Source organism: Chanos chanos, chromosome 13 (genome assembly GCF_902362185.1).
Source record: "Chanos chanos chromosome 13, fChaCha1.1, whole genome shotgun sequence".
NCBI classification, from domain to species: Eukaryota; Metazoa; Chordata; class Actinopteri; order Gonorynchiformes; family Chanidae; genus Chanos; species Chanos chanos.
The window spans coordinates 20,126,290-20,154,251 of NC_044507.1; the positions used below are offsets into that span (position 1 = coordinate 20,126,290).

General features: G+C 43.4%; 1 protein-coding gene across 2 annotated transcripts; it reads left to right on the forward strand.

The window, feature by feature from the left end:
• Positions 1-901: 901 nt before the first annotated feature.
• On the forward strand, positions 902-27,538 carry llgl1 (LLGL scribble cell polarity complex component 1). 2 transcript variants are annotated; one of them, XM_030789833.1, is made up of 23 exons: positions 902-1,088; positions 2,666-2,763; positions 12,452-12,533; positions 12,821-12,951; positions 13,305-13,448; positions 16,209-16,371; positions 16,801-16,936; positions 17,521-17,575; positions 17,743-17,897; positions 18,034-18,251; positions 18,977-19,044; positions 19,217-19,370; positions 20,215-20,319; positions 20,479-20,771; positions 21,101-21,254; positions 21,529-21,670; positions 22,934-23,217; positions 23,494-23,758; positions 23,884-23,998; positions 25,051-25,136; positions 25,961-26,084; positions 26,258-26,361; positions 27,295-27,538. In XM_030789833.1, the coding sequence occupies exons 1-22, from the start codon at positions 1,008-1,010 to the stop codon at positions 26,334-26,336; spliced, it is 3,132 nt and encodes a 1,043-aa protein (XP_030645693.1). In that variant the 5' UTR covers positions 902-1,007; the 3' UTR covers positions 26,337-26,361; positions 27,295-27,538. The 2 variants fall into 2 exon arrangements, with proteins under 2 accessions (XP_030645693.1, XP_030645694.1); XM_030789834.1 differs by having other exon boundaries at positions 16,804-16,936.
• Positions 27,539-27,962: the final 424 nt, after the last annotated feature.

Here is a 27,962-nt window from a genome sequence, read left to right on the forward strand (position 1 = left end):
CGCCCTCTTTGTTTTCACGTGAAACGTCATTTGACATCACTGGCATCCATCGAGTGCACTGATGTGGTCTGGGCACACATACCATTCAGCGGTGAAACCGTGACAGCTGTTTACATTATGATAATAACAAAATCTGGGGTTCTAGTAGGTTCTCAGTATGATGCATCAAACCCACTTTTGAATTATGACTCATGTTGGATCCCAGGATTTGATTGTATTTGCAATAAGAAATGACCAGTATAGATTCACGTAGACATATTATAGTAAGTGATACTGATCCTGTGTTGTATGAAGTTGAATACGTAGTTTCATGGGCCAGTCTTTGAAATGTCTGCCATGTCTTTCTTGTCCCTGCTACATTACAGTTTTTGTTGTTGTTGTTGTTTTTCGTTGAGATTCAGGAGTTAACAGGTGCATTGTCTGAGAATGTATTCTATCTTAAATGTGTCTATTTTTACCAGACTGTATGTAGACGAAAATAATTTTAAAAAGCAATTTAGTTTTGAATACATAAAATATTTCTGTAAAAAAAAACATACTTCTGCACATGTGTACTTGTGTGTTTTTGTTCGTGTGCATGTTGGGGGTGGTGCAAGATACTCTGAAACTGGGAATTCAAATCCAGTTGTAATTGTCCTGTTTTTTCTGCCTTACTTTGGTTTGGATTTTCCACGTTCGGTACCGATGATATCTCGTTTGAAATACAATCCGGTCCACTGGAATCCAGACCTTATTTTCCATACGCAGCATGACTATGGGTGTGTTTTGGTGAATTGGTCACAGATTCTTGTCCCCTGATTGGATCTCATCGACGTGGTTCCTGTGAACTTGCCCTGTGGTCAAACTGCATAAACACAGCCGAATACTTGCAGCGCGGTAGAAGTGGATACAAAAGAAAAGGGGGCTGTATGGGATCACACTGTTTCTTTGCATTGATTCAAACCAAAAGGAATTTACGATTTGAGACTGTGCCGTTTTGATAAAAGAGACATTCTGCCGGCTTCAGGATGATGAAGTTTAGGTTTCGAAGGCAGGGGAATGACCCACAGCGAGAAAAAATCAAGCAAGACCTCTTTGCATTCAATAAGGTATGTGAAATAGCGGCAGATAGTCCTGTCTCCCACGAGACCAAGCATGCGGTTTCGAGTTGCATTGAGGAGAGTGTTCCAGTTGGCTAAATGGTTTTCTTCGCTGGTTCTTTTGCTGCTCGCTCTCGAATGTGCTGCCTGTGCGTTTTCGTTGCAGACAATTCGTTCATGATGATACAAGCTCTCCTTGGCTCAATTTTTGTAATATTCGTGCCACACATTTAAGTAAGGGCCTGATTATCAGAAATCACCGAGTAGACTAAACTTGCATCAGTGTTTTTTCTCCTTTTTTCGTCGGGGGAACTTGTTTTTCTTAGACCTACATTTTTAAATAGCTTGCAGACAGTCTGCCTTTAATCGCACCAAGATGGTATTGCAAGACAAGCTAATTGTTTAATCAATCCCAGATTTGAGAGACATTGCGGTTAATCGCTACACTTAAATTTCTTGTAAAAGGCTCAGACAATTTTTGTTAGATTCACTCGTCAACATTTTAAAATAAATTGTTTTTGTTTTACAGGACAGTGTTTCAAATCTCACTTTGTTAGGTTCGCTTTATCTTCAAGAATTAGGATTTTCTACTGGTCTCTTTTGTCTTCCCTTGCCTAAAAATTAAGGATCAGAGCCTTATTGTTTTGAAAGATAGGCAGAGTCAACTGCTGAAGCCAGTTAAGAGAAACAAATTTTTGTTGTAAATTCCGATTTGGAAGATTTCAGGAGTTTTCCGTGGGCTAGTTATAAAATTTTGGTGAGACCCTCGAGGAAATGTCTTTTTGGTTTTTAAAGTGCGATTTATTCCTGTCGTATTAAAAACGAGCATATGATAGCCAAGTAGAAAAAATGCAGTCATATTACCATCCTGACTTCTGCAAAAGTATTGTCAGCATGTGGGATGGTGTGAACTTTTGAAACCATAGCATATTGCCAAAGGGGGGTCCTGCCCCACCTCTTCGGTGCAGTGAGCGTTCATTGTGACCCACGCTTTTTAAGATTGAGTTTTTTTGTCTTGTTTTTGTTTTTTGTTTTTGTTTTTCCCTGTATATGTCTTCGGATATACACATAACCTTCTGTTTATATCGCTGGCCCTCTCTCTGCTTTCCTAAAAGCACTGGATGTGACATTTTACCTCAGAGAAAAATTGGGCAGCGATGTGGAATGACAGTATTAGCGTCAATCTGGATAAGTATCGTGACACGGTGTGAAATGTCATAGGAAGCTCCAATCATCTAGCATGTCACGCTTAGTCAGGCAGTGCTTACCCATGCAATACTCAACCCAAAACACGATGCCGTGATTTTATTTTAATCTGCTGACTGAATGTTGATTCCCCCCCCCCCCCCCCCCATGACATTTCATTTTTGACACAAGGAATCCACTTGTCATGACTAATAGAACAGTTAACAGCCCCTCTCTCAGAGTAGAAATTTTAATTCGACATTGTTCGTTTTCATTTCATTGTCCTCAGAGGTGGTTACAGAGAATGTAATGGCTTGTCAAAAATGCATTACACTGCATGTGTTTTGGCTCTATGTACAAAAAGAACAAATAAAACAAAGCACTTTCTCTTCTCTCTGTAGACTGTTGAACATGGATTTCCAAACCAGCCTAGTGCTTTGGCCTACGATCCAAAACTGCAACTTATGGCCATTGGGACTAAATCTGGAGCCATCAAAGTGTATCCTTTTTCAGACAATCTAAGGAAAGAATGTTTGGAACAGTTGTGTGTGAACAGCACCGATGCATCTGTGTGATGTTCTTGCATATAAACAGAGGTTGCCTATAAATTCACATCAAAGTCATATAAAGATAGTCATCAAAATATGACTGTATTTATAATGGAAATAAATCTGTCATCCAAACTGTTGGATAATACACTATTAACTTTATGTGTCTCCTGAAAAATAAAAATGATGGAAAGTAGTATTTGACTAAAAACCTGGAAACTTTTGATTTGATTTGGGGGTTTGTTTCTCTTATCTGGGACATTGGTCCATGATGGTTTGTTGATGTTCTAATGACTGTGTTCATTTGGCTGTTTATGTGAGTTTTTTCACCGAAATTATTCTTTTGTTGTAAATAGAAGACGGTCCTTGGTAAGGCCTTCCATTATTTGACTTTTTTTTCCTTTTCAGCAAAGGTTAGTTAAAACTGAACGTTTTATACCTTTATAAAAACTTAGTGTATTGAATTAGTTTTCAGAGGATACTTCTCTGGGTGGTGTTCTTTTAATTGCTTGAATTGTCTTATCTTTGACATGCTCTGGTACATAGCAGTTCTAACGCTGAAGAAGTCAGAAATGTTGAACCTCATTCCTGTCAGAGAGAAGAGCGGGAGGTTCCCATGGAGACCTCTAATTACCGGGGCGCTTTTGGCTTGGATGAGTCTGAATGAACCGAATGTTACGGACTTATCCAGCTTTTCCGCACGCACATTTTCACATCCGAGGATGAAAATAAGCATTCCACACAGCGGAATGGGCTGGGTCTGCTCTGGTGATTGGGCATGGAGAATACAGTGCATGTCTTTGAGCTTTTGTCAGCACTTGTTTGAGGGAGACTGGTACAGTCAGGCACAACTCAGCTGAGAGAGACACGGTCCAAAGGCCCAACTCATTCACCGAGTCTGCTCCAGTAAGGGGTGGGGGTGGCAGGGCCGCAGCTGGGAACGCGCTACCTGTCACTCATAGCATATCTCACACTATCCGTCAGCGGTCAGCAGCAGCCAGTGCTGGGTTTGCCAACCAGACAGGAGGATTCCCTGAAATGGAAGTTGGATTGAGAGTGTGGGTGTTGATAGATTAAAATGATGGGGTTTTCTGGTCCTGAGTAATGAGTGGTTTGGGATTTGGGACTGTTTTGTCTGTGTGGGCACAGCTGGGGGTGGGGGGTGGGGGGGTGGGTGCTCAGGGGTGACTGAGTGGCAGCTGAGGGAATAGGAATGTGGTTTGCCCTCTGTATGACACTCATAACTGGTCTTTAGTTTGTCAGAGCCAGTCCATTTGTATACTAACTTGACATGCTATGACTAATGCTTTGACTCTCTTGTCAAAGTCGATATTTAGTCATAGATATTTACCTATTGACTCTTTTACTGGACTTGTTTCCTTATTCTCTTATCAGTGTTGTTTTTTTTGTAAGGAGCTCTCATTTGCACAAGGACCATCATGTAATTTAATTAAATTTTAGCCATAAATTCAAAAATAAAAATTCTTAATTTTCTACAAATAATTAATAGGATAACTCCTCCTCTGATGTGCACGCCATCTTTCACTTTAACAGATGAATGTGGATAGCTGCACAATGCTAGTTGGTAAAAGGTTGGACCACCTAAGACACACTAAACATCTGAAGTCAATAAGTTATTACAGTCAGTTGCTTCATGGCCTCTAAAAACGCTACTCTCCTATTTTAGATTTTCGTAGTAAAGGTTGCAATGTGGACGTCAGCTTTCTTCTCGGTTACAAAAGTAAGAAATATCCGTTGCAAAGCTATGTTTGGATTCCTATTTGGAGGAATCCAAAAGCAGGAGCTGATGTGTAGTAAACTCCTGTCTTTTTATCTGGAGGGGTTCCAGCGCCAGATGTGTTGTTTGCACATCAAAGGCTCAACTCCAGCGCTCTGTATATCCTCTCAGTCACGGCCATCCTGTTGTCATGACTGGACTCCACAGGAGGGCCCGAACGGGCAACGCTGTTTTGGTCAAGAGCGCTATTTCTTCTGATTTAAGTCCAAACTTCCCATGTAAAGAATGTATCTGCCAATAGGTGTGTTGATGGATGCTTTCGTTTCCCTGATTAGATCTCCAAATATTATGACTTCTCTCTGTATCACGTATCTGAAATTTCAGCAGGCAAGGAATTTAGTTGTAAAGATGGACACACCCCGGCGTTTTCTAAAATTTCATGATTCAGTGAAGTCACACCCCTGGCCAAAAACCCATTTTGACCTGAAACATTGTTCAGCTGTGCATGATGAATATGTTGTCTGTCAGAATTTGATTGCTTAATCGTACGTTTGACTCCAGGAGTTCCCGTAAAGTTGTTGTCAAGAAATGTACTTGGAAGGGAAAGGAACAAGGTTTGTTGTTCCACTTTGTTTCTTAGACTCTGTTTTGTGATACACACAATGAAATATGAGCTCAGCTCTTCATAAACATGTCTCTGCAACAACCACAAATTGAGGCACAAAGCGGGGGCGGCGGGGTGACTATTCTGTGAGGCTTTAGTTGGTAGGGGAGTAATGAGATGGCTACAACACAGAGGGGCTGTTTTGGAGGAGGGATTTGGGTTCACCCCTAAAGAATGTATGTTGTCTTACCCTGAGTTCACCCTCGGCAGTAAGAATTTCCCCTTTTTTAACCGAGGGTTTTGTTGCTTGGGGCCTTGTCCAAAAAAAAAGACATCTTGAAACGCGTTTCCAAGGCCACCGCTGTAACAGCCAGATCAGCAGGATGCGCTCTGGCTCTCTGACAACTGTTCCAAACGAATGATTAACACTCCGTCGCCGTACTCGACACATTACTGTCAAGAAATGCTGCCCGACTTCCTGTTGGGAGTTGCGATGCGTTTAAGTTTTTGATTTGAGAATTGGGACGTCGGATCATCTTGTCATCGAGGTTTTCCGTGTCCTCAGTGTCGTAACATTCTTTGACTGATCCCTTTTACATTCCTGCGTTGCAGTTATGACATGCAACGTTTTTTCTTCCTCTTTTTTTTTTAATCGCAGTGATTATACTGGAATCCATTCGGTCAGTTTAACACCACTTTATATGAGCCGTGGTTTCTGATTGTCGCGCTGGGTGATATGTATGGCGGAGTGAACACATCTCTATCCCAGTCATTTGCATTCCGCTGTGAGCCGCTAACGCAGATAGTCAGCCAGTGTGTGATTAGCAGCTATTCATATGTTCCGTTTTAATTATTCAAATTTCCCCACAAGCCTTTAAATATACAGTCTTCAAAGAGGTGTTGGGGCCCCAATTATCACTTTCGTAGTGACGATAACAATGTGAGTGAAAATGTATTGTTAATCGAGTTGTGGAGATGTCCCTGTGGACTCCCAATTATTTGTCGTGATGGGCTGTTTTCACTTGTCTTAGCGATTAATGAGCAATAATTAGATTTGGCTTGTAAAATTTTCCTGGCATAACCCATGGGTTGTGTCGTTCCAAAGTCTGTCAGCGTTCCGTGACGATTGCATTGATAATTGATCAGATTGGTGACTGTCCTTACCAACCTAATGGTGGAAATCTTTGTGTACGGAAGGAAATTGATATTATCCAACAGTACTTTGGACATCTCATATTGCTTGTCATTATGGATATGCATATTGTACGCTTAGTGGAAATTTCAGAATGCACTTTATGGTTACAATATCTTAGTCAGTCTGGGATATTCATGTTTTGGTGGATTAATTCAGGTTGGTATAAGATGACTCGGGGGTTAGGCTAGATTTCACCTGATTATGGTAGTACAGTAATGCAGCTCATATTGTAAATTCGGCACCAGATCGGCATGCCTCACTTTCACTGGAATCTGAGACATAAAGACAGAGGCTCATCTCAGGAGATTTTCCTCATAAACCTTTTGTTTATATTGGCCATTTTGTGGGGATAATTGATTTGGTTTTCTGAATGTCTAAATATGCTGTGTTGAATTATTTCAGATGAAGAAAAGGGAGTAGAACGGCTGTGCCAGTGATTGTATGAGTCTTAACTGGGGAGTGACCATAAACTTGTTTTAATTTTTAACATTGTCTCATGCAGTTGCTTGTGGCCGAACAGCTGTCTTTTCTTAGATGAAACCACTGTTGTACTTACACAGATGAGCACAGGGGCCTGTCATTTATTTGGCTTTTTTTTGTCTTGGAGAACATATTTTTTATTTTGACAAGGCAGAGTTTTTTTTGTTTTGTTTTGTTTTGTTTTGTTTTGTTTTTTAACATAACTTGTTTAGCGTCACCGTTTTCCACTTTTTTTTTTTTTTGTCGATTTGTATTCAGGAGACCTACTGCCAGTGAACCAACTATCTGCTCTCAGTCCTTAGCAATGAATCTCTTTCCCCCTCAGCCCACCCTGCACACAGCCCTGCTGTGACTCATTGGGAACTGGGTTACCAGTGTTTTGTGCGAAGGCCAGATTTGAATCATTGGCCTGAATCGAGACGAAAGTCTTATCTAAACTTTTAGCACAGGAGGTTGCCGCATGGAAGTCTGATAGCGTCTCACTTCGTGGGTTTACCCTTTTCCCACATCGCCCTCTCCTCTTGTGTGATTGAACACAGCTGAGGAAACAGTGGAATGCATTGCAGATTTCTTCATTTTGTCCTCTCTGTTTGCTTTTTTTTTCTTTTCTTTTTTTCTTTTGGTGCCGATCTCTTAGACCGTGCCGCTCGCAGTCATTTAAAATGTCCATAGACGTGTTGCTCTTTCCTTCTCCCCTAGACCTTGGCATGTCTCCTTAACACTTTACTGCTGTCTCTCACAAGCCCAAACCTCAGAGGATGGATCAGTCACAAGCCATTAGTATTCAGATGCATGCTTCATGTGGACACACACACACACACACACACAAGGCGCTTAAAACCACCACCACCCCCACTTTCCCTTGCCTGTAGTCCACTTTTGTGGCCCAGTAGGACTCTTCAGGTTTTTAAAATCCTGTCTATGGGCCTTTGGAAGCTCAAGGACCACAGGCTCAGTGAGTGTGCCTTTGAGTTCATTTCTATGCTCATCGCTGCCAGAGCCTTTCGGTTTTAAAACCTTAAGTTTAATTATGAAAATGCGGGGTCATCGCGATGATTCACTGCGAGGGGAAAGTTGGCTTGTCTAAGCTGTTGAGTGTTTCATCAGAAAAGTTTCTTTTCTCCTCTGTATCTCTCCAGTTGGCTGGGGCTTAAATGATATCGATATAAGAACCGAAAAGTCTCCTTCTGTGTGGCTGATTCTGTCTTGCCTAATTTATTGTGACATGAATGTAGAATGTAGCAGTCTTCTCTGGACAGCTGATAAGCCTGTGCTGTTTGCTCTTTTTAACTGAAGCTGTAAATCACAGGAGTGTTTGCTGAAGCAAAGTGCAGTTTCTGCTGGAACCCAGATTTTTCAGGAGGTATGAAGCAATGATTTGATGATTTGTTTTCTCTTTTTTGTAGAGCTGTTAAATTCAATTAAAATTTCCTGATATATGATTCATATTCTAAATGAAATGACAAGGAAAACAAGCCAACCTCATTAATCAGCGCTCGACCTTTTGGATGTTTTAGTCACTTCATCAAAAAAATAAAGAGATGGCTTTTTTTTTTTTTTTTTGCATTGATAGAATTTAAATAACCATTAACACAATCACAACTGAAACATCTACTGGACCGGACTCCCCCCCCCCCCCCCTTCTTTTTTTTTTTTTTTTTTTTTAAATATTGATATCCTGGCTCTAGGCTGGGTACAGTAGTGTGGTCTGGTCATTGAGGTTAACGATAATTGTTTCTGTTTTTTTTTTTTTTAAATAGGCTGTCCATAATTACATATGCTGCCCCATATTGAAGGGGCAGAGCAACACGTGAATTTGAACACAATGTCTGCTGTTTGTCACTATTCAGACCGTGAAATTGCATTATCTCTTTATAACTTGCTGTGGTCGCTTGAGTGGGTAATTGCCCAGCATTGTTGGGGAGAATGTGGAGAGGAGACAGCCAGTGCCGTCTGTAAGATTGTTGTTTCTTTGTAGCTGTGTGTTGGACTAGCTTTACCAGACAGAGGGGAGGGGAGGGGGGGGGTCAGAGAAGGTAGTCCCCGTTTTGATATCAAACGGTATGAGCTGAAGATATCAGGAGACGGACCTAGCGAGACATGTTTGGTGATAGATCTAACGATTGAATCATCCTAACCTGTGGGTCCATTTGGGTGCGTGAGAGAGAGAGAGGGAGAGAATGTCAAAATTGCATCAATGTAAACAAATGTGAACGATGCTATGTGAATGAAACACAAACCCATACTTTGTCTGCTTTTGGTCACGTCACCTTGTCTTTTCCAGTATGTTCTTACGTGATTAGTATTCTGAAGTTGTCTCGGTGATTGAGGGATTGATTGATTGGCTGGTGGTCTGAGCATGTTTACGTGTAGGTTTTGTAGTTTATGTTGGAATGAGACAGGTCACATTTTTATGAATCAACTTTTGAAAACAGAGCCAAGGGAGCAGGAATCTTCCAGAAACAGACGAGAGGCTTTTGCTTTATCGCTAGTGTTACTGTGCCTGAGATAAGAAAAAACACCTGAATAATTTCTTAACTATGCTTTGAATGGTTCCTTGAGAATTTCCGTGCATTTGTAAATGTTGGATTGATGTGGCTGAGATGCAATCTACGTTTAAACTTATTATGTTGTCATCAGGCTAATGCCTTGGGGGATATTTCAAAACCTCCAGGTGCATTTTATGGGGAAGCAATGCAGCTAGCACTGAGAGAGAGACAGGAGAGGAGAGAAGGAGAGGGTGGGGGAGGGCAAGGGTTCGGGGGGGGTGGATTGAAGGGACCCTCAGCTGTGACTATTCAGTAACTTGGAGAAGTTTCTCAGTCCATAAGAGTGGTAACTGACGTTTTTGATGATCATGTTATGTAGGTCATGATGAAGCCATTTGCAACAGCTTGGAAGTGTTGACCACAAACAGGAAATCCCTCACTTACCTCATCATTTGCAAATAAACAAAAAAAAATTGGATGTGATGTTTACGTGCTTTAAGTATCTAATGATTTGTTTGGATACATCCTCTTTGTAAACAGCATTTTTGAAGTAGAGAAGATGATGGGTTTTTTTTTGTTGTTTTTTTTTTTAAGTGGAATTTAATTCTCTGTGTGTTGATGCCGCAGAGGGAAGTTTGGAGGAGGGAAATGAGCGTCTCTGGAAAGGCAAAGCTCTCACTCTCTCTCCTCTCTCACTCTCACTCTCCTCTCTCACTCTCACTCTCACTCTCACTCTCACACTCTCTCTCTCTCTCTCTCTCTCTCTCTTTCTCTCTCTCTCTCTCTCTCTTTCTCTCTCTCTTTCTCTCTCTCTCTCTCTCTCTCTCTCTCTCTCTCTCTCTCTCTCTCTCTCTTTCTCTCTCTCTCTCTCTCTCTCTCTTTCTTTCTTTCTCTCTCTCCCTCTCTCTCTCTTACACTCTCTCTCTCTCTCTCTCTCTCTCTCTGTTAATGATTAATGACCTGTGGAGTAATCAGGCCGGAGTCTGTCTCTGAGCTTCATCCACCCCCCCCCTCTCTCTCTTTCTCTTTCCTCCTCTGTTTAAGCCCCACACCCTGTACATTCCAGGGGCCCAGCACAGAACACTGTAAAGCATTTCTGTTCTCAATTTCACACACACACACACACACCTCTGGAGCTTCTGAGCAGATCCCCCTCTTCTCTGTGCTCATCATTTGGATGAATGGTGTAATCCTAAGTAAGGCAGCAGGAAGGGGAAGCTAGCTCTCTGATGTTTTTTTTTCTTTTCTTTTCTTTTTTTTGGTGTGTGAAGATTTGACGTTTACTGTCAGAGTATCTATACCATAGCAGCTGTTTAATTCATTTAGACAAACAAAACTGAATGAAAGTGATTTGAGAATTTTAAGGTTGGTTTCGGCTTTGTTTATGTTTAGGCCACATGTCCTCTGCTTGATTATCTGAATAATCTTCCTCCACTGGGGCCAAAATGCTCACTGATTCATATCTTATTTTGTTGCAAACATTTTGATTTATCTCTGTGACTTAAGTGCTTGTTTGTGAAGTCACTTGAGGCATACGCTCTGTGTTACTAATGCAGTATTTCATATCTTGACAAACAAGTTTTGGCTCTCTTCGGCTCATTGAAAGTTTGTATAAACATTTTCCTCGTTGCCTAAAACATCCAGGGACAAAGACAGAACTGAAGGACTATTGTCTTTGCATGTGTTTTTTTTTTTTTTTTTTTTTTTTTTTTATCCCAAGTTTTCATTTATATGTGTTAAGTGTCTGCATAGGCTGTAGGGATTTTGGTCTTACTGTGGAGCTCAATGCTAATCAGAATGTTCACTTGTAGCATGGCATAAGCAGCACCATGGCAACAGCAGGAAGCAGAGGATGAGAGAGAGAGAGAGTGCGAGAGAGTTTTTGGCAGCCAGTTGTGTTTGCTATGCAGTGTTAGATCAGGTCCTGCAGATGCTGGATTGAGTATGAGGGTCACATTGTGTCTTACAGTCAGGGCTTTCTTGTAGTTTCTCTAATGCATAGTCAGAACTTCAGCGTGCCTAGAAATGTTTTCTTTCTCTCTCTCTCTCTCTCTCTCTCTCTCTCTCTGTGTGTGTGCTTCTATCCAGATGTGACTCTCTTTATTGTTAACATGAAGTAAACTAAAGGAAAGTGGTATATAACAGAAAAAATCAGTTTGAGGAATTATGTCATTGTGTGGTACCTCTGCTTGGTGTGTGTGTATGTGTGTGTGTGTGTGAGAGAGAGAGAGTGGAGTGAAAAAGACTTTACTTTGAACACCAGGATCATACACATTCCGCTGAATATTCTTATCCATAGATGAATATGTTTGAATGCTCCCATTGTTTTTATGAGTTTGAGACTGTGCACATTTGAAATGAAATAACCTTTTTTTTATATACATTTTTTGGAAAAATCTCCTCCAGCAAAACGAAACTTACTAAAATATTCTTTTTCAAAGCGTAGAAGTATTGTCAGTTTCACAACGAAAAGGCATATTAAAACCTTTTTTTTTTTTTTTTTCCCCTTTCTGAGTTTTGGTGGGAGAGGTTTATGTAAAGATTAGCCAAGGCTTCTTTCCGTTGCTCTTACTTTGACAGACATATCAGTCCCTAAGTGGCCAAGAGACACACAAAGCTGGGCCCATGCTTCTTTATTTATGCCTTTCATTTGTGTGAGCGTGGATGGAATGTGTTAGATGAATAAGTGCGGCCCTAATGGAGTGTTTTCTCTTCCCCTCCATCTCCCACACAATACTGAAGAATCACTCATCCCCTAGAAAAGGTACAGTCAGTTCCCAATCTGCTCTGCCGTTCATCTTACTCCTCTCCCCAAACCTTGTCGTTTTGCAGCTGCCCTGTGATCAAATTTGCCTCTCTTTTGACATGTAGGGTCAGTATGTAACACGCGTGTAAACATGTACGTGTAAGTGGCGTTAATGTAAAATGCGAATGTCAAATCGTTGTCATGTTCATCAGCAGTGATGATGAGGCACCTGAGGCCTTGTTATTTAAAAGCATGACATGCGCTTGTGTTTACAAGGTAGTGGGTCTCATATAGTTGAAATAATTGGGCAGTAGCGTTCAGTTTGCTTTCAAATGATAAGGTTGGTGCTAAGCAGAAATGCACTGCTCCTTAACCGTGAGCTTTTAGTTATGGAGCCCCTGGAGTTGAGTTCACAGGACTTCACAAGGAGACGGCTGCCGTCACTCAGATACACTTCCTTCACGGACAGGTAAGACGCTGTTCTGTTCTGCTCTGTTTGAGTGTGTTTCACTTATGTCTGATGGCCCTCCCTCTGGTTCTCTTTCATGTTAGAATTTTCTGTTTCGATATCCAGATATCTGCTATGATATTCTGGTTAGGTTGAGCAGTTTTAGTCTGAAGAACTCTGACATTTGCCTTTCATAATTAATAAATCTGCTGAACCATCCCTATAAGACAAACCTGTATTAGCAGTATGACTGATGGTAAACTAGGTGTTCTCTGATTCGCTATAATTTGATGGTCGTGCTCCAATAGGGAAGGCTCCTCTCTCTGCTCGACGACAACACCTTGCACATGTGGGAGGTCGGGCAGAGGGACGGGAGCTCGTACCTGGAGGAGGTCGGTAACTTCACCTTGCCTGGCAGGCCTGGCATCGAGAGCGCCAGGTGAGATCCCCCACTCATCCCCCTCTGCTCATTTCTACCAGACCTATGATCTCTTAATGCCTCTGTCTAGCCTCTCTCCTGCCCGTGGTGTTCACTGAGATTTTGAAGGTAAACATCTCGTATGCCCGCATGTCAGTATGGTAGCGGACGTGTAAATACAGCACTGTTTTTGAGTTTCGGGGGGGGGGGGGTTTCATTGTTCCGTCTGTAACAGTGTTAAACTGAGCATTAATGCCTAATGCCGTTGGTGTCAGAGGAGGTGTGAGACAGAGATGAGCTGACATGTTGTGCTGAAGACTGTGCTGTAGACTGTGCTGAAGACAGTGCTGTCTGCCCTTTTCACTCCCATATAGTGCTACACGTGTGACTGTGCTGCAGTTGAAACTCACTTGTGATCTGCTGTCTATTGGTACGGAGGGGGGTGGTGTCCACTTCCTGGAACTGCCCAGTCTCACGCTGATGGACAAGTCATTGTTCCAAGATGAGATCATGCAGAGGTAAGTCTCCTCCCCACCCCCCGTCCCCCCACTTCTGGTCTCTCCAGTGTCTGATTTACTGTGTCATCACCATCCTTACTGAGCGTCTTTAACAGGAGATGAAAAAAAACCCCTGAGTCATGTGTTATTGACCGCCCTCTCCACTTTGTGTTGGGAAGCGTTTGACTTGCGGTGTAAGCCTGTGAGGATTCCCCCCTGTCGGAGCAGGGGCTTTACCCTGAGGTTAATGAAGTCAAAAAGAGCACCTCACCCTGCTGTCTCTCTCTTCCTCTGTGATCTTAGGAGCCCTGTCTCACACGGGTCCCAAAAACTTTGAACTGGACGGGGGAGGGGGAGGGGGGTCGCACGGCCCTTGTGTTCAGGGCCAAGCGCCCGTTTGCACCTCCAGCTGTGCTTGTCCGTTACCCCCCCCCCCCCCCCCCCCCCCCCCCCCCCCCCCCCCCCCCCCCCCCCCCCCCCCCCCCCCCCCCCCCCCCCCCCCCCCACGCCACCCTTCAGAAGGCCAAACTCCCCTTTTCATTGCCTTCCTGCCCTGTGGCCAAGTCACCGAGTTCACACCTCCTTCACACTCTGTCTGAGTGCTGCTGCCTGTGACTCATTGTCATTTTGTCATTTTATTTACATTTTGCTCTAACCAGTGGCTTTTTTTTTTTTTTTTTTTTTGAGGCACTATAACATTTGAACTATTACTCTTTTATTCTAGTGTTTCTCAGACAATGGAAATTTGAGACAACAGCCTCCTGGAAGAAACAGCATATACAGCATCACCAGATGGCTGTAATTATGCCCATAAAAAAAAAAAAGAGGATTGGAAATCACACTAGTGTGTCTCACTTCCTTCTTAAAGATGTTGTTTAAGTTGGAGGTAAATTACAGCTTTCCGCGTGCCTTGTTGCAGATATAGCCCCAGTTGTCTAAATGTGGACCTCATCTGCCATTGAGAGAGACCTTGAACCGCTCATTAGCTGAATACAATTTGGGGTAATGGGCGGCCTATCTGAGCCTCCGGTAATAAGTATGTGTCAGCCAGCAAAGCTACTGAACAAAATGCTTTTGTACCAACTGCCAAATCCCCTGAGCTCTGGCTGAAAAGGCGTTTCAGTCCGAGAGTGGAGAGTTCACAGACTCATCGTTGGGAATCAGCAGGATGCTGGAGCTCCTAAAAATACTTGTGGGGTCTTTTAAAAACAAGAACATGCATTGTTTTAAATTATCCCCCCTACTTTCTTTCTTTCTTTTTTTTCATCTTTTATTTTTTCTTTTCTTTTTTCTTTTCTGGACAGAGCGTTGTCTGTCGCCTATCGTGTGTTCGCGCAGAGGTGTTCCGAGAATGCTGCCCTGAACCTGAAAAGACTGGGTTTTGTTCTGACAAACATGGAATTTAATATGTTTTTATTTTCATCCACCCTTCTCAGAACCATCTCTCAAGTGTCTGTGGGTGTCCAAAAACAGCAGTTCTCAGTTAGTGGGGTTTAGACCTGTTGACATGGATGTTTTAAGATTTAAACAAAGGATTATTGAGTTTTTCTGAAATTTCTATGTAATTGTTTCAACTGCCCCTTTTTTTTCTTTCTTTTTTTTTTGAAGTCGCTCTCTTTTCAGCCCGTCATCAAACAAATTTCAGACCTCGAAAATAAGCCTTGAATGAGGGTTAGCGCCATGGTTCCTAATTGTTTGTGTGAAACTCTGTCTGTTGTGGGTTGTTCTGCCTCATTCAGAGCCAAGCCACTGAGACACTATTCCAGTCCCTTTTTTCAGTCTTTCACCCCCCCTCCTTTTTTTTTTTTTTTTTTTCTTTCTCCCTCTCCTCCCCCCACCCCCTACCCACTAACGCCCCCCCCCCCCCACTCAGAGAGTATCTCATCCTAACTTTGTGGGTGTACCATGCACATTCCACCATTTGTAACTGTACCACGGCTGCCAGAAGAATCCCATTCTGAGGCTTTTGATTGGTCGTCACTGGCCAAGCTTTCAAACACAGTTTAAGCCTGTCAGCGTCTGATACTGTCATGTCAGCTTTGTCCTTGTGCACTGTCATTCTCTACACATGAGCTACACATTTTGTTTTAAGCATGTATGTAGCATATATACAACTATACTGTGTGTATATACATTTTTCAAACTGGAATTGAGGGTATTCGTGCCAAATATTAGCTTCTGAGAGAGGAGCTGAGAGAGAGAGATCAATTCATAAAATATCTGTTGATGTTATATTTAAGAAGCTTTGGCTGAGCATCTCCTTTTACTGAAGACTGAACTTGAATAGATCTTCTTTTTTTTTTCCTTTTTTTTTTTTTTTTTTTTAATCTTTAATTTTTTTTGCGGAGAAGTTGGGGACTGATGAGTCCCTCAGATGTGTGTATTAATGGAGCTCTGCTTCTGGGGGAGGACATGCTCTCCCTACGTGATAGTCTTCAGAGCTGCTTTCAAAGCTGCTTTAAGCACAACAAGAAACAAGAAAGGACCTTGGTCTTCCAGACACAGTCCAGTGCTCTTTGTTGTATTGTTATATAATTTTTTTTCAGTCCCCTTTTTTCTCTCCCTTCATTTCTGGTGTCTAGGTCATAGTGGAGATTAATACCTTTGATTCCAAAAAATAACACTGGTTTGCATTTCCTTGGTGCAATGAATGTAAAAATTGGATCCTAGTGAATATAAAATTTGAACGTCTGACTCCATCCTCAGTGGCTTTTTAATGATTAAATCATCAGCAGCGTGTGCATATTTCAGTTCGTGTGACATTATTTCGTTTTTGTCTAGCGTTCCCGAGGAGTACAAGTGTGGGAAATCTCTCGGGCCCGTGGAATCCCTCCAAGAACACCCCCAGAACCCAGACAAAATCCTTATTGGGTACAGCAGGGGTTTGGTTGTTCTCTGGGACCTCAATACTCGACACGTGGACAACCTCTTCTTGGGAAAGCAGGTGTGTGTGTGTGTGTGTGTATGTGTGTGTTTTTGTGTGTGTGTCTGCATAACAGACCCCCCCCCCTCTCTCTCTCTCTCTCTCTCTTTCTCTTTTTCTCTCTCTATCTTGAGTTTTCTTAGCCATTCTGGAGTGATATGATTTAAAAGCTGAATAAAAAACAGTCCCATAGCCGTTTGACTGTTTGTTTCCCCTCTATAAAATTTGAAATAGTGGTCAGTAAGACTACACCCACACCTCCATCTCGCAAAACACTTTTGTTAGGACATCTGTCTCATGAATCATTTCTTGGCTGAAATCCCACACTTTTGCATTAAGGTCACTTTGGTTACTCTGTGTGTGTGTGTGTGTGTGTGTGTGTGTGTGCGCGTAGCTCAGAGTATTTGATTTTGATTGTAACAGTTTTATGCAAATGCTCTCCTCTTGCAGCAGCTGGAGAGCCTGGTCTGGGAACGAACCGGGAAGAGCTTTGTCAGTTCCCATAGCGACGGCGGCTACATGGTGTGGGCTGTAGACAGCAGCACCCCCTGCACTCACCAACCAGTCTCCTCCACCATACCATACGGTGAGCAACAGCCTTTCTGCTAACTTTTCCTTCTGTCCGCTTCACTTCTGGATGTGAGGAAGCTACATATGGTCTGATGTTAGACACGGCTCTTAACTCAGAGACCGTTAAAGGCACTGAGGCCTTGTTTTGTTGGCAGCGCTCACAGTTTTGTTATAATGTTGGGGTGTATCCACAGTCCAGTGATCTTTATCGGACTGTTTTCTCTGTGCACCGGCTGCGTTTTGACTGTTTGCTTAGCTCACACTCTATGTACTTCCAAAGTTCAGATTCCAGTGCTCTTGTAACAGGCCGTTATAACCCTGACACCTATTAAAAAAAAAACAACAACAACAAAAATCCCCATAAACCTTAAATTCCCTCTCTTCAATTAGTTCATGATTTGTTGACCTGCCTTGTTTTGCACTTATTTTCTTTTTCTGATTTAATTTCCATGTTCGGGTACACTAGCGTAGTGTATTGTTCCTCTTTGTCTGCCAGGAAGTTGGTCTTGGTTTTGTTTCTGTAAAAAAGAAAAAAAATGAAAAAGCCTTACTTTTTTTTTCTTTTTTCCTTTTTTTTTTTTAAATTCCCCCCTCTCTCAGGCCCCTTTCCCTGCAAAGCCGTGAACAAGATCTTGTGGAGGACTACAGAATCAGGGTTTGTGTCAACACCGCTCTGCAGTGGGTGAAAAATGAAAGTCTAAAAATCACTTATGTCTGGGGCTTTGCTTGCAGGAATTAGAAAGGATATCTACCTCTGTCAGTGTGATCTCTCTCTCTCTCTCTCTCTCTTTCTCTCTCTCTCTCTCGCTCTCACTCTCCCAGAGCTCCGCTGGTATTATTCAGTGGCGGCATGCCTAGAGCCAGCTTTGGAGACAGACACTGTCTCACTATACTCCAGGACAGCTCACACGTCACCCTTGACTTCACCTCTCGCGTCATTGACTTCTTCACCATTCACTGCACAGACAAATGCAAGGGTGAGGAGGCTCGCACCAGACCGCGTCGACAAACTGCCGTCAAGTTTCAAAACATTTAGTCTGCCGTTTACCGTGGTTGTTTTGGAAGAAATAATTGATTTGTTTGTTATTTGTTTGTTCGTCGTTCGCTTTCTAGACTTTGACGACCCCACTGCCCTCGTTGTCCTGCTGGAGGAGGAGCTGGTGGTGATAGACCTCCAGACGTCCGGCTGGCCGACCATTCCCTCCCCGTACCTGGCCCCCCTGCACTCCTCCGCCATCACCTGCTCCTACCACATCTCCAACGTACCGCCCAAGCTTTGGGAGCGAGTGATCAGTGCCGGGCAGCAGCAGGGCTCTCTACAGACTCACACTGTAAGAACATGGACACGTCTCTCATGCACATGACGGATTTTTGTCGGAGGCGTGTACAACGTGGTATACGTAGTTTTGTGTTGAATCAAACGTCAGGGTTGACACAGCCTGCGCAGAAAAAAAATGAGATGAAACAGTTATTTTAATTCTCGATCGGCGCTTAACCTGACACCAGATGAGACTATGCAAATAGAATTTCGTTACCGTGACGGCAGGTGCTGACGACGAAATGGTGGACAGTTAAATTCAGGTTTGATGAGAAACAGATGGACAGCACAATTCAAACCGTGCCTTTCTAGGTCCGTACGATCTTCTAAATGGAACATAACGCTTCAGCATTTGTGAAAGAAAAATAATGAAGCTGGTGTGAGGACTCCAGCCAGCAGGGGCATTCCAGGCTACCGCGCGTCCGTCACCCTCCACAGGAGCGCGTTCTTACACAACACCCGCTCTGCTCTCAGTCGATAATGAAGGCAAATAAAGGACAGACATGCTGTTCTCATATTTTTGAAATTTATTTCTAAGACTATATTGCATTTTTCGTCTCTTGGAAAACCTTAGCTGCAGTCTATGAAACACTGAGTACCATCAAAGTCTAAGCTTTAAATGTTTTTTTTTTTTTTTTTTATTAGAGAATTTGAGTCTTGTCAGATGTCCTTGTTGTTTCATGTGTAGCTGCTGCTGCAGGAATGCTGAAAATTATTCTTTTCACGATGTTTTGACAGAATTGGCCAATATGCGGAGGGAAAAACTTAGCACCTGATCCAAAACATCAAGAACTGTTGTTAACTGGGTAAGATTTTTATACAAATATTCAAAAGTTCTGTCCCGGGGGGGAATCTGAAAATTATAGAGAAGATCAGTGCCGTGAAAGGAGACTGGTTGCGTGTGAATGCGGCAGTTCGAGTGTGTGCTCGTATGTGAAGTTAATGGGACTTCATCTTGGCGTTTGCTTGTCTGTTCAGTCACGAGGACGGCACTATACGTTTTTGGGACGCGTCGGGAGTGTCTCTGAAGCCCCTCTACAAACTCAGCACAGCCAACATCTTCCAGACCGACTGTGACCACAACGACAGCCTCACGCAGGCGGGAGAGGAGGAATGGCCTCCGTTCAGGAAGGTCAGAGAAGAATTACATATTCCGTATCGGTTTATTCTCTCTGTGTTTTCTTCTCTTTCTCTGGGTCTTTTCATTTCACTCCATCCCACCCCCCCCCACCCCACTCTCTTTCATTTATCCACCTTTCTTCCATTCTCTTTACACAAGGAAACAGCGCACTGTAGTCTGGCATGCGGCCTTGTGTAACATATGGGATTCACGGCGCAGTCTTTTTCTTGCTTTTTTTCCTCTTCTTAATTAAAACCAGACCGACTGTCTGAGAGCTGAAATGCTTTGCTTGCATCTGCTGAAGATGAAGCACATTCCTGTTTCGGAGGCACCACTCTATTGTCTTTATTTTTATTTATTTATTTGTCCCCCCCCCCCCCCCCTCCTGTTTTTCAAAAAATGTTATTCGCTGTACATTCCTGTCTTGTTATGTTTAAAACATGCAGCGTGTTTCTACATCTGGTGGGTAGGGATAGGAAGTGTCACGTGAACGGTGTTTTGGGAGAGACAGTCTTGCGCTGACTTTGTACAGGCCTGGGTATGGTCAGGGCTATCACGTGTCACGTGTTTTTGTGGGCCTATGGAAGGTATGAGGTATGTCTCTGAAAACACATTTTAAAGATGTGATACGTCTGTCTGGGCCACAAGGAAATATTTAGAGTGTCTGGGAAGGGTTGAACGAGGATTTTGAGTATGATAAGTCTCTTTTAGGAGAGGCTCCTTCAGCGGAGAGTGTTCAGCTCCATTTTGGGGTCCTAGAGGGTGTAAACTGTAATATTTAAAACATAGACAGATATTGTTATTCATCTGTGCTTGGGTCTGGAGGGATTATGAGATTATTTAAATCTGTTTGCAGGTGGGCTGTTTTGACCCTTACAGTGACGACCCCAGGCTGGGCATTCAGAAGATCTGTCTCTGTAAATACAGTGGAAAACTGGTGGTCGCAGGGACAGCAGGACAGGTGAGAGGTTCAAACTAATACAACTTCAAACACAATTTTGCCAGCTATAATGCTGATAATTCATTTTTGAAGAATCAGTGGAATGTTTATACTACGATGGGTCGCTATATTTTGGGGTTCAAAGTGAGTCTGAGATGACTTTTGTTGTTTGTGTCTTAGGTGATAGTGATGTATCTGAGCGATGAAAAGTCTGAGCACATGATCGACGTGGCTACGGTGGACCTCCTCCAGGACAGGGAGGGTTTCACGTGGAAGGGTCACGACCGGCTCCCCCCTAAAACTGGCTCCGTGGCGTTTGCTCCTGGATTCCAGCCCGTCGTCTTGGTGCAGTGCATGCCCCCCGCAGCGGTTACCGCAGTAACGCTGCACGCTGAATGGAACCTCATTGCGTTTGGCACCAGCCACGGGTTCGGCTTGTTTGACTACCGTCGCAGGAGCCCTGTGCTGGCAAGGTAAAGTGTAAGAGCCATTCCAAGAGGCCCAGACAGCCTTTTATACCTTGGCTGAGTGGGCGCTTAAGATGCCGTTTGTTCAAGGTTTGGGCTCAGGCTTATTTGCATATGTACACAATAAGGCAGTATAATTGTTTGAACAAGTTTAGTGAATACATCTGTCTTTGTTTATCTGACAAGGCAGAAACTGTATGCTCATTGTTAAATCACTCTGGGAAGTCGGGGGAGGGAGGGCGTCTCTTCGTCGAACACAATGGTTTAAAACCGAGATGTCTTGGTTGTATGCTGTAGATGGTGTAAAACTGAAATGTCTTGGTTGTATGCTGTAGATGCACGCTACATCCTAATGACTCTCTGGCGATGGAGGGTCCTCTGTCCAGGGTGAAGTCGCTGAAGAAGTCCCTGCGCCAGTCCTTCAGGAGGATCCGCAAGAGCAGGGTGTCGGGAAAGAAACGCGTGGTGGTGAACAGCCCCACCAGTAAAGTGAGTAGAGCAGGAGTCTGTGTTCAGCCGTGTTTTATTAAGTTACACCTCTGGACGGCTCATTCGCACAGTCTTTTATTGTCCTGACTCAATCAATTAGAGAAGGCCAAGACGAGAGAATGCGGTGTTCTCCACCCAAATAGAGTTCTCGCGCATTCAATCGGAATGTGCACTTTTCAGTTGACGTCACTGAGGGTGGGGGGAAAAAAAAAAAAAAAAGAAAAACCCAAAACACTCTGGTGGGTGTCTTGCCTTTTGTCCTGCTGTTGTCCAGGTGCAGGAAGCTAACGCGCAGTTAGCGGAGCAGGACGCCGAAGTCACGCCGGTGCAGAGGAGGATCGAGCCCCGCTCCGCCGACGACTCTCTCTCCGGGGTCGTCCGCTGCCTGTGCTTCGCAGACACGTTCCTCAGAGATGGTGAGAAGGCTGTTTAAGCACTGCCAAAGAATGATAATGGAAACTTTTATCACTTTTTTTTCTCCTCTCTAGAAATATAATATGGATTTTCTATTAGGATAAACTTGTCATGAATATTGTTTACATTGGATGAGACCAATGTAAAACATAATTCCCCAAAGCTCACATTAGAATTTTTTATAGAAAGAGAACAGGCCATGAATTGAATCCAAAATATATCTACCAGAATGCTTTGGAGCACTCGCACTGAACGGCAGATACCTTTGGGAAACATGTGAGAGTGGTCCAAGTCCGTTAAAGCGTTTCTGAAGGGATTTTTAAAGCTAAGTTTTTCCCTTTTGCTTCACTAACTCTTTCCAGTATACTCATTGTCTGTATCCGAAAGGGGGGAAAAAAATGAACTTGTTAAGTCCTGTAGTTTACTTCAGCCTGTCTGACAGAGGGTGGGCTGTGTTTGAAGAGATACAAGCACGTTCAGAAATACAATCTCTTTAACCTGGTCGACACTGCCAACAGCTCTCCCCAGCGTTAAATTGATTTCATAGTCACGTCATCAAAAGTAGAATGGGCTTGAAATGTCTGGGCAACACACATGTGTACACACACACACACACACACACACACACACACTGTTGTCCTGTCTTGTTTGCAACATCTGTAGAATTCTGAACATTGGTCCAAATGCTCTCTGGCGTCCTTCAAATGAGAACATCTGGAGACTGAATTTGATACCTGAGGTGGGAATACATAACAAGCTATTCTTATTATTTAAAGGCTGTAAATCCAGAGAAGTGCAATGTACATCATTAAACTGCATCTGCTGGCGTTTGACTGTGCTGGGTGTGAGTGGTGCACATACTGTTGTGTGTCTGTGCTACACCTTCTCTGTCTTCCCCACGGAGAACAGCTGCGTTAGGCCCAAAGACGAAATTTCCAAAATACTGATTTTCAGGCAAAGAATTTAAAACCCTTGTTGTAATGGCACAAACGGACGGATTTTCTGAGGTGAAAATGATCGAACATAAACAGCGTGTGGAACCTAATATATATTTTTCACATTGTTCCTTTCCTCCCAACATACATTTGATGATTTGTAACACATGTGGAGGAACGTATAAAACATAAAGCAGTAATGAGGCTTTGACCTGGTGTGGTTTATGTTGGTAACAGCTTAGTGCTACAGTAGACTGAATTTTTGTGGTGTTTCTTTTTCTCTTCCCCACCCCTGTACCCCCACCCTGCACTGCGGTTTGAAACACACAGGAACACACCATGGTCCAACCATGTGGGCTGGCACGAACTCGGGCTGCGTGTACGCCTATGCCCTGGACGTGCCCTCGCAGGAGAAGTTTTCGGAGCAGAGCGTGGAGGCTCTGTTGGGGAAGGAGATCCAGCTGATGCACAGGGCCCCGGTGGTGTCCATCGGCGTGCTGGACGGCAGGGGGAACCCGCTGCCCGAGCCTTACGAGGTGTCTCGAGACCTGGCCAAAGCCCCAGACATGCAGGGCAGCCACTCAGTCCTCATCGCCTCCGAGGAGCAGTTTAAAGTGAGCGCAGATGAATTATTGAGTCTTTTTGAGGATGCTTTGAGTGTAACCGCAGTTTCCAGTACACATAAAAATGTCTTCAACTCCAGAATATCTCTCAGCGTCGAATCTCTCACAACGCCAGTTTAGTACGAGGAGTTGATTTTCAACGGCTTCATTTCCCTCCACTGTGACTGATGCATAGGCCAGCAGTTGAGTTTTTGACTTTCCAGGGGCTGTTCTAAGGCTGATATACAGCATAAAAACATCCATATGCTTAATTTTGTGTTGGTATAGGTGTTCATGCTTCCCAAAGTCAGCGCCAAGACCAAGTTCAAACTGACGGCGCACGAAGGCTGCAGGGTGCGAAAGGTCGCCCTGGCAAACTTCACCAGCGTCTCCTCGGACGAGTACTCTGAGAACGGCCTGGTTTGTCTCACCAACCTGGGCGACATCCACATCTTCAGCATACCCGCCCTACGGCCACAAGTGCGTTACGACTGCATCCGCAAGGAGGATATCAGCGGCATTGCCTCCTGCGTGTTCACCAAGACTGGACAAGGTAAACTGTGCCTTCAGCCTCAGGCAACTGTTAACACGTTAGCCTTCCCTTACGCACAGGCGGTCTGGATGGTAACAGAACATTGTAACCGTTGTTACTGCACTGTTTTGTATTTTGCGTGTTAGGGTTCTACCTGATTTCGCCATCGGAGTACGAGCGGTTCTCTCTGTCGGCGCGTGTGATCACTGAGCCTCTGTGTCAGGTGGACATGGAGCGGCCTCGTGAGCCCACCGTACCTGAGTAAGTGCCGTGAGAAGTCGGGAGGTGACTGGGGGGGGGGGGGATTTCGGTTTTCGGTTTTCGGTTAAGGTCTTCGTTTTGTTTTTTTTTGTTTTTTTTATCCCCTCACTTCACTGGACTCGTGTTTAGTTCCTGAAGGTGTTTGACAGCAGAGTCATGCCCTCATGATCACCTCACCTCAGTCAACAGAGAGGAGAGACCGCTCGGCTTACAGGCGTGAATAATTTAGAGCGCCGTGCATTTGCTACCTGCTATACGTTTTTGCTGACTAGCAGCAGAAACGGCTGAGAGACACTGTGTGGTGAAATGCATGAGGCAGCAGGAAAATGCTTCAGGGGCTTGAGACTGATTTGTAATTTGTACTGATTTGCTTGCACATTCATGGTGCAGTATCTTTTCACACGCAAAAAAAAAAAAGTCGAGAAATCTTATCACTTTCATTGAAATGTTTCATTTCCTTCTCCTGTGATGGAACAGAGGCCTCAGTAAATTGGAGTTGCAGTGTTCTGATCTTAAATGGTTAAAATTGATTTAAAGCACAAATAAAGTTGCACTGATGGAAGGTTTGCCTGTATCAAGGATGGAAAATGTTCTTTGTCACCTGTTTGATGGGGACAAGAAACTAAAGCACAGATCAAACTGCTTTGCAGTAAAGTTGAAAGGGCAAATTACTTTGGTTTTGAGACAATGTTTTTGAGTATGCTATATGAGGACTGCTGAAGAGAGAGAGTTGATCTGAAAACCACTGAAAGTTGGGGTTAGGGTTAAGGTTAGGGTTAAGGTTAGGGTTAAGGTTAGGGTTAGGGTTAGGGTTATTATACCATAATGAGTAGCACTATGCCTCCGTTTGGGGTGAACTCTTGTGTACCACAGCGTGTCACAGAAGACGTGGGAAGTTGCCTGTACAATCATAATTGAAGAATGGGGGGAATCCCGATTAAACAAAAATGGAAAGCGTGCCTTTTTATGGCAGTCATGAAAAGTGACATGTTTGTTTGCCGATAGCGAGAGGTGATGTGTGACTGATGTGTGAGGCGACTGAATCGTTTCAGGGAAAACACGGCGCTCCAGCCACAGGCCAATGGAACACACAAGACCCAGTCCACGGGCGAGAACAAGTCCTTAGGAGAAGCAGAAGGTAACAGTCCCCATAATGACATGTTTATTCAGACACTCCACTGACTACTGTAAATACATGTGAGATTACATTCAGTTGTGGTTGCGTGAATACATCTGTTTATCTTCAGCATTTTGATCTCTCTCTGTCTCCGTTTCTGTCCTACTTCTCATTTATTCCCACTTTTAATCATGCGGAAATTCCTTGGAGGTGCCATGTTAAACAGCTACTAGTTTCACTAGGAGGAAAAACCCCTTTTCGTGGGGAAATAAATTAGACCAGGCTCCAATGACCTAACATGGCTGTGGATTTATTTGACTGGAAATTTAGGCTCGTTCTGAAATGAAGGGGGGGGAAAAAAAAGCCATAATTTTTTAACAGGCCAGAGTCTGAGTGATTCAGACAGAAAACTGTGAACGGCGAAATGCAATCAATTTACCACACTACTTTATAAACACATCTCTTACATCAATACTTTCAATCTTTCTTTTGTTTTAATTTAACAGCCAGTCTCAAAAACACGTTACACAAAGTGGTATTATTAATCACAGAGTGAGTCATACTAAAGCAGTCTGGAATAAGGCTGTTTTTAGAAACTTAAAAAAATATTAATTTATTTTAACAAGATAATGCTTGGACTTGCTTGGTTTTCAATCTTGCTGCTTTGGTTTCTAACATTCATTATTTGACCATTCATCAGTGATCGCTGGTGGCCAGTATACTTACAGGAAATGTGGCTTTTGATGGGGAAAATTATTATGGGTTTATCTAAACCATCTCTTATGTGTGTATTTGTGTGTGTGTGTGTGTGTGGGTTTCCTTCCTTCTTTTCTGTCTTTTCTCAGGCGTTCTTGATGAAATGCAAAGTGCTCTGTCCTCCCCTGCCTTGGACTCTCCAAACAGCAGCGCAGACCTGACGCTGGACACCACGGGAGAGCTCACCGTGGAGGATGTCAAAGACTTCTTAGTGTAAGGGTCCATCTGGACTGGGGTTGGGCACTTACTTACCGGCACAGAACAATAAGATCATTGTACAGACAACAAAAAAAAAAATAAAAAAAAAGAGTGAGAGAGAGAGAGCGGATCGCTCAGTGGAGTATATCTCCCCCCCCCCATAAGGTTTTGTCTGTTTAATTGTCTAGAACTGTGGATGAGGTTGAGAATAATTTGAGGAATATCACAGAAGAAGACGGACGGTCTCCTGGAATCCTCATCAACTGACAGACAGAGGCAGTGTGTGTGTGAGGTGAGCTTTATTTAAAGGAGTGTGTGAGGTGTGTGTGTGTGTGTGTGTGTGTGTGCGTGGTTGTGCGCACGTATGTGCTGTGTTTATTATTGCTCTAAATTTGTGTTGCTCTCTTTCTGGGTGGAGTAGAGAGACTATGTTTGGTATTGGATACTACAGAGGGGTATGACTGACTGAGGAAATGCACTTCCACTGAGCATGCGTGCGTGTGTGTTTCCCTTTGGGAAAGACGCATTCTTTGATGTGCTTGTGCACAACTTTACACCTTTGTCTGATTCTGGAAGCGCAGGAGGGTGCTAATTGTTGCAGATGTTGTATTGAGTTTAGCACAGGGTGAAACATGTCTGCTAGCTGACTCTCTTTATAAAAAAAAAAAAAAAACACACACACACACTTGGGGTTTTTATTTCCTTAATAATTTACAGCATGGAAGAGTGAAACTACATGCTCTCTTTAGTCCTCTGTTTAATGATGTGTTTTACCTGTGGTATAAAAAACCACACATAAACAGTGTGTGGTAGATGTCGCCTTCTTAAGATAATTCTTCACCTGTCCTTCCACGTGAAGAACTTGGCACGGACTCCAATGTGAGACCTGCGTTCCAGACTACACATGCTGGCACACAGGAGGGCATCTGCCTCATGTATTCAGTTGTATAATCTCTGTGTTTTTCATAGAAGCAAAGCTAATTTTAAATGCAACGTATGAAATGCTTCACAGAGCTTATCCCTTCACCCTCCCAAAGTCCTCATCCGCAAGGACTGTTGGGATTTTTTTTTTTGTGTGTGTGAAGAGGGAGTGAGAGGGTGAGTGGGAATGAGAGAGAGAATCCCCCTTGTGGTCAGTTGAAGTATTACAAGTGCAAATCGGTTTGGGGTAATTGTGTTGGGACAAAGACCGAATGATTAATGATCTGTGAATCTCTTTTTGCAGGAACTGTTTTCGGGAGAGAGTCTGGTCTGCAACGGAGACTCCCTCTTCGCTTCTTATTACAACTTGGGAGGAGAAAAGAAATGCAAGGCTGGATCTGAAAACGTGGGGAAAGTAGCCCTTTCAGAATGACAAACGCTATCCAACTGCTCCACGCCTCCTGCCCCATCCTCTCTCCTGTTTGAATTCTTTGTTCCTCTGCTAATGAGTCTGTCACGTTTTCCACGGCCTAAAACCACTAAGGACTGAGACAAATTGCACAGCACTCTGATGCAGGTTAAGTGCTGTCGTGATGTTCGCACTGACTGCTCATTCAGTATTTTGCCTTTTTTTTTTTTCTTTTTCTTTCTTTCTTCCTCTCCTGGACATTCCCTTTTTCCTGTGCCACTATCACTTTTCTTATTCCCTCTGTGCTGTGAAGAGGGACAGGGGAGAGCTGTCGTTTTGAAATGTTTACCTTTTTGCCTCCTTGCAGTGTGTTCGCCGATTTACGGAAAAAAAAAAAAAAAAAAAAAAGGTTTTTGACAACCGGTCGGGAGGCAGTTGCAAAGCTCTGGTAATGGACCCTGTGGGTTTGATTTGAATGAATGATTTTTTTTTTTTCTGTTGGTTTTTTTTTTTTTTTAATAAGAATTGTTTCTTATGAGAATTTGCCATTGTAAATGAATTCT

Bases quoted from the DNA above. Each gene is read 5' to 3' on its own strand.
- llgl1 (XM_030789833.1), top strand. From the start codon at position 1,008: ATGATGAAGTTTAGGTTTCGAAGGCAGGGGAATGACCCACAGCGAGAA. The intron at 1,089-2,665 runs GTATGTGAAATA...TTCTCTCTGTAG, and splicing joins ACCTCTTTGCATTCAATAAG to ACTGTTGAACATGGATTTCC. The intron at 23,218-23,493 runs GTGAGCGCAGAT...GTGTTGGTATAG, and splicing joins CCTCCGAGGAGCAGTTTAAA to GTGTTCATGCTTCCCAAAGT.